Below are 6,855 nucleotides of genomic sequence, written 5' to 3'. Positions count from 1 at the left end.
GGTTAGATATTAGATGCAAAAGTCAAATGTATGCCCAATTTTGTTCTTCCACTAAGGCTTGTTTCACAAAGCCAAAAATATTTGTAGAAGAAGATAATGATGACATTGTTCAGGAACCTATAGCCATTGATTTGATACGAAATGCTAGGGTTGGGGTTCTAAGGGCCAATGAAAACAAAGTAATATCACTTTAAACATCTACAAGGCAAGAGATAAGCAAGCCCTAGAATGGTGTATCACACAAAGTACATGAGAAAAAAAAACCCCAGTGATGTGATAGATTTCCTTGGCAATTCTAAGTGTTTCCACATATACCAATACCATTATGAGTATGTTGGAATAAGGGAATAGGTAGGAATCCATTTGCTACAATATGCACAAGAAGAGAGTATAGATTCAATACAAAGAAAACCTAGAATAATTTCTTGAAATTGATTTAGAAAATACGAGTAGAAGAGCTCTTCTTATAGTGGTGGATGGACCATAATAACATAGCCAAGGAGAGGAGGAAATGGGAAGCTTATGATCACCACCCGAGCGTAGAAGGATACATTGATTCCACTGCATGGAATGTGAATATTTCCTAAAAATGCTACCTCAATTGCCTCTTGTAGTCTGCTACGGTGCTTACATGTTCAATACCTATGCTTTGATGTACCCTATTGATGTCTGGTCGATGAGCTCTACCACCAATATAATAGCTCACTTGCACATGGCATTACAAGATATGTGATGCAATGTCTCAAATGAGAGGGATCTTGGAGGTTGCATTTTTCCATCCTACTCCTTTATTCTAATTTATTTGCAAAGATCAGACAACAATTGTAAGAGGCATAAGGTTAGCCTATTGCTTTGGTCATCCATTTGCAAGAACTAGAGAAAAACACAATTCTATTGACAACTATCATAGCACAATTGCAAGCAAATACTCTAGAGGAGATGGATTCCTCTTATGTGATTGCTTTTAACACTATATCTTATTCAAGGCTGAAACATCAAAGCTTCACCCTTTATTCTCAAAACTTAAGTTATTCCTAATTTAAGGTTTAATAAATATTCCTTGAATATAGATGTTGTGCGGGCCTTTCTTGAATTGCCCCCTCGAGTTCTCATATCCCTGTTTGTAGTGTAAATTCCTTGATTGATTGAGTCTAATGTCGAATGTAGTTTTCCTTCATAACGAATTTGCATGAATGTAGAGGTAATACTTTGTTGTCACTTTTGTGGCTACATCTCATTCTGCAAGAATTTGCGAAAGTAGGCATTGGCGACCTAATTTAGGCTTCCCGCTTCCATCAATAATAAAATGGAGACCTAGGGCTTGGGAAAAGACAGGTTCGCTTTAGCCAAAGCCCTTCAACCTAAGAAATGACTCTCTCCAGTTCGGATGAGATGAAACTAAAGCGTTCTTAAACTTTGCAAATTATAGCTAGAAGTTTGAAATTTATATAGATTGCACCTCCTCCACATGGTAGTGCCTCCATTCGTGATCCCATGTTTCAAGATAGCCCTTTTGGCTACCTTAACGACTTTTCAAGGATTGCATGAAGAGCCGTGGGGCACCCAGCCTCTCTCTCAACTTCAACGAGTGTTCAAGGATTTCTTGAATAACACATGCATATTATACCATACAAGAAATGAAGCTGGCCACAACTTTGGCTCATATATAAACGAACTTTGTCATTTCCACTGAAAGTCGTGTTCGTTCGCTTTCGCGCGCGCGCGTGAAGTGAGTGAGTGAGAGAGAGAGTAGAGAGTGACTGTGTGTGTGTGTGTGTGTGTGTGTGTGTTTTGGGGGGGAGAGAGAGAGAGAGAGAGAGAGAGAGAGAGAGGAGAGATATGGCGCCCAAGAAGGTCCTTGCTCCAGACACCATCAATGGAAATATCAAGAAGATGGTGTATGCTGTCCGTGGAGAGCTTTACATTCGGGCTTCTGAGCTTCAGAAACAAGGAAAAAAGGTAACACTGATTCCCTTTGTAGAATTCCGTCCACTCCATAGCTTAATTGATTGCACCAGCAGTTCTTGGTTACCTTTACGCCCTGCTCAATGTCTTTTAGATGTCTGTAATGAGTAGACACACAAACAGATGCATGCATGGTTACAACCCTGAGTGCTTTAAGCAAGGATCACATTCAGCTTACATATGCACACATTCAAGGGTGACACAAGCTTCTGGGACGGTCATGCAAAACATAGTGCCGAGTTAGCCTTGCATTCTACTGAGGGGGATTGAATTCAAGACCACTGATGAATCTTTTTGAATTGGTGATACGACGGGAATGCTTGAGGTCGTTCTTTGCGCAAAAAAGGTGTTCAAGATGTCTAAACTGAGTTCACACATACACGCACATGCTCACTCACTCACTCTCACACACACACACACACACACACACACACACACACACACACACACACACACACACACACACACACACACGCACGCACGCATGTGCACACACACACACAGAAAGATGGATACAAACATGGATTGCAGCAAGGATTTGATTCAGCTTAATTATGGACACAGTGCATTTTGGCTTGAGCTCTTAGGATGGGTTATATGGAATACATTGATGGCCTAGGGTTGCTGCATTTGCCATTGGAGATTGATTCCAAGACCTGTGCATGCAGAGCCGGAAAACCTTATAACTGGTGATTGTCTGAATATCAGTTTGTGCCACGGCAGACTGCCCGTTTTGCACTTACATTGAAGAATGTGCAGATGGGTAAAAAGAACATGAGTTTCATGCTCTGTCCGCACCGCGAACATTGCACTTTTTTGCCATTAAAAGTTGGTATTCTGACCCATATCTAAGTTTGTATACCTACATTTTCTTGCAAGAATGACACATCCGACGGTTTCACCTGTCTCTGGTCTTTGTATGCATAAGATTTTGCTTGGAAATACAATGTGCTGAAAATGCCTTTTGTTTCGGAATTAGAAAAGACAACCCCTCTTTGGATGTGTTTTCCTTATCTAATTTTCGTTTACTGTGTATAAGCTCAGTGTGATATGCTCTGCTCATGAGGATTTTAAACATTGTGAATACAAGCCTTTGCTGTCACAGCAATATTTCCTATTTCTAAATGATAGTTATGTTGCAGATTATTTTTACCAATGTAGGCAACCCACATGCCTTGGGTCAGAAACCACTGACGTTTTCTCGCCAGGTACTCTATGCTCTCTATCATTGAGACTTTGTTCACACCGCAAGGGGAGAATTTATGATTTTTCTTTTGCCAACCTGCTGTTTGTAATGTATCCTTGACAATATTATGCTTCAGGTGATTGCGCTTTGCCAAGCCCCATTTCTCATGGATGATCCAAATGCAGACATTTTTTTCCCTGCTGACGCCATCGCCCGTGCGAAACAGTACTTGTCATATACATCTGGTGGACTAGGTAACTGTGGTGGCTTGTCGACCATACATACACTCGTATCTTCATTCTCAGTTGCACAAGGTTTCTTTTCCTGTTTGTAGGTGCTTATAGTGATTCACGAGGGCTACCTGGCATAAGGAAAGATGTTGCTGACTTCCTTATGAGGCGAGACGGGTATCCAAGGTAATGTCATCTTTCCGAGAGAAGCTTGTGAATAAACAAACATGTATGCATTTTGAATGAGACCCGTCCCATCACCTATATGTGCCGTGGAAACGCCAATATTATGCATCCCTGATCAACTTGTATGACAATGCATACCTAGTAGTGGATCTACATCGTCCTTTTGCATAAACGCAGCTGCCGCCAATCTTTTTGTAGTCTTTTCGTTCAAGGGCATTGACTGTAGAGTGGTGCTATGTATATTCTGTCTGTATGGAGAGCAAACAAGGATTATAGGAGCAAATATTTTATTATTGTGGAGCTGTGCTTTAGGACTAATAAAGGTTTACAGTGATCCAGAGTTGATTTTTCTCACCGACGGAGCTAGCAAAGGTGTAGCTCAGCTTCTCAACCTTCTCATTAGGGATGAGAAGGATGGGGTAAGTGCAGGCTCTATTGCTCTATCTGTCTAGTTCATGCGTATGGGATCTCGTGTGGTAAAGATGCTGAGGATGATTTTGCTACTTACGGGTGGTAGGTGCTTTGTCCTATTCCACAATATCCTCTCTATTCTGCAACAATTCAGCTCGTTGGTGGGACTTTGGTACCTTACTATTTGAGTGAGGAGGCTGGTTGGGGTTTGGATGTTCAAGATCTAAAACGCCAAGTGGTTGAAGCACGGATGAAAGGAATAACTGTGAGGATCTTCACTCTTTTTGTGCTATGGCTCTTTATACTTTACTAGGTACAATGCGATTTCTGTTAATGGGATTACTTTGAAGTGTACATAGCATTGAATTTTATTGTCTGTGCACTCAATCAGGTACGTGGTTTGGTCTTCATCAATCCGGGAAATCCGACTGGACAATGCCTTTCGGAAGCTAATCTGAGAGAGCTTATCCAGTTTTGTCATGAAGAGCACATTGTGATGCTGGCAGACGAAGTGTATCAGTTGAACATTTATCAGGATGAACGGCCATTTGTAAGTGCAAAGAAGGTAAACTGCCACCTATCCTAAGGGTCCTTCTATGGTGTCTTATAGAATATTGTATCCCATGCTTCAAATCACCTCTGCACATGCGTATCAACAAAGTGCATAGTGAGACACTTGAGACACATGTGCATCAGTGAAATACTCTTGAAGATGAGATAATAATGCCTATGCCCTTCATGTGTATATGCTTTACTCTGAAGATTCAGTATGAATGCAGGTCATGATGGATATGGGTCCTCCTTACAGCAGGGAGGTTGAGCTGGTCTCTTTTCATACTGTTTCAAAGGGCTTCTGGGGTGAGTGCGGTCAGCGTGGTGCATATTTGGAGCTAACAAACATTCATCCAAAGGTAAACATTAAGCTCAAATTGTGAATTTTCTCATGATATCTCTATGAGTCTGATGTTTTGCGCTACGACAGACAGTAGATGAATTGTACAAAGTGGCATCGATTGCTCTCAGTCCAAATGTACCAGGTCAAATTTTTGTAAGACAGTCTTGTTCCCTTTTGTGATGACATCGCCATTTCCATTTTGAGTCCTTATTAATCTGATGCAGCAATTGCCTTCACATTTGCAGGTAGGACTGATGGTTAATCCACCAAAGCCAGGCGAGATCTCATACCCAAGATATTCTGAAGAGAGGTGATTAGCGATAAATGTATCGTCTACTTGGCTCAAACATAAACAGATTGCTCATTTATTAGTACCCTTGCAAATGTGCAGCAAGGCCATCCTAGAGTCTTTGCGGAGGCGAGCTCGTATTATGACTGATGGCTTCAATAGCTGTAGAAACATCACTTGTAATTTTACTGAAGGTACTCTTTCACTGAAAAGCTGTGTGTTGTTCGTTGTGGCAGAGGTGGGAGAGTATGGTTTACCATCTCGATCATCATTGATTTATTTTCGTTCATTCCGACAAATTGCTTTTCAGGTGCAATGTACTCATTTCCAAAAATCAAGCTGCCACAGGCTGCCATAGCGGCTGCCAAACAAACGGGGAAGGCACCGGATGTGTTTTACTGCTTGAAGCTACTTGAGGCCACTGGAATATCGACAGTACCTGGCTCCGGCTTTGGACAAAAGGAAGGGTAAGCTTAATAAAGGAAGGTTTCCAGACATTCAAACCGTCAATGCATAATGCATATGATTACCAATTTCGTGTAATGTATAATGCATTCGTACTACTATGTATGTAAAATGCATTATGTATAATTGGTGATCATATGCATTACACATGGAAGTATAATGCATTTATACTAGGTAAATCTATAGTACATTGGTTTGGTCTTTACATAACTAAACCTGCAAGTCTTTTCTTATTCTACAGTACATTCCACTTGAGAACCACAATACTACCAAGTGAGGACCAAATGCCAGAGGTTATGAGGTTGTTCAAGAACTTTAATGACAACTTCATGTCACAATATGAGGGGCCATCTGGGGCTCTATCCAAATTATGAGACATAACAATCGAGGAATATGTACAATTACATTGGAACCTGACAATTGTTGCTGCGAAGGCAAGGCAGTTGAATTTTGGGTATGGGTGGACAAAAATGTGCACAATTCTTTACACATGCGGTCCCAATAAATAGCAGCACCAGCTGTGTATGCTTATCTCCAAAAAGTATTATGTCGTTAATCTAGCAGGCATGCCAATGAGCTGGGTCACCCTGGTTCCAAATGCTTATATATTTCTATGAGATGGATTTCGGAATGAGAGACCTGCATTGTGTTTGGCGTTTGATTACATGGACTGAATTGACTGTACCAAAGATAGATAGCTCTCTCTCTCTCTCTCTCTCTCTCTCTCTCTCTCTCAACCATTCGGCGTAGCTCCCACTCCCTTCGATGTGAGATAGGGTGCACATTATGCTCACTGCAAGTTCGAGAGTTTTGAGTATCACACACTATTGGAGTGCTCAGCTTTTGATCACATCCGAACTTGCTTCCCTCACATTTTTAGCCATGACTTAAGACCTACACACATTCCTCTTCGAACCACTGGGTGGGCTCTCCATTGGGACTCTCATCACCACAATTTTGGAACATCGAGAGTCATTGATCAGCCACACACATACTACATCACATATAACTTTGGTCCCATAGGTAATGTTTGACCTTCGAGGACGATAATAAAATCTCTCTCTCTCTCTCTCTCTCTCTCTCTCTCTCTTGTTGCACTAAATGTGTAGTGTAGACTCCCATATGCAAGAATGGTAGCCTCCGAGCATGCCGACAACCGAAAGAAGTAAGTCATGCTTGGTTGGAAGGCGCCTCACAGAGCGTCACCTTGATGAGCAAGGTGTTCTCT

At 41.5% G+C, this 6,855-nt stretch overlaps 1 protein-coding gene across 1 annotated transcript; it reads left to right on the top strand.

The window, feature by feature from the left end:
• The first annotated feature begins 1,686 nt into the window (after positions 1-1,686).
• On the top strand, positions 1,687-6,291 carry LOC147457947 (glutamate--glyoxylate aminotransferase 1-like). Its single transcript, XM_086512713.1, has 13 exons — positions 1,687-1,959; positions 3,108-3,173; positions 3,288-3,405; positions 3,486-3,567; positions 3,899-3,986; positions 4,085-4,243; positions 4,370-4,543; positions 4,758-4,889; positions 4,961-5,026; positions 5,119-5,183; positions 5,265-5,356; positions 5,473-5,629; positions 5,869-6,291. The coding sequence occupies exons 1-13, from the start codon at positions 1,840-1,842 to the stop codon at positions 5,999-6,001; spliced, it is 1,452 nt and encodes a 483-aa protein (XP_086368839.1). The 5' UTR covers positions 1,687-1,839; the 3' UTR covers positions 6,002-6,291.
• Positions 6,292-6,855: the final 564 nt, after the last annotated feature.

This window comes from Adiantum capillus-veneris, chromosome 5, assembly GCF_014529385.1.
Source record: "Adiantum capillus-veneris isolate H3 chromosome 5, ASM1452938v2, whole genome shotgun sequence".
Taxonomy (NCBI): Eukaryota; Viridiplantae; Streptophyta; class Polypodiopsida; order Polypodiales; family Pteridaceae; genus Adiantum; species Adiantum capillus-veneris.
This window is presented reverse-complemented; position numbering and strand designations above follow the sequence as displayed.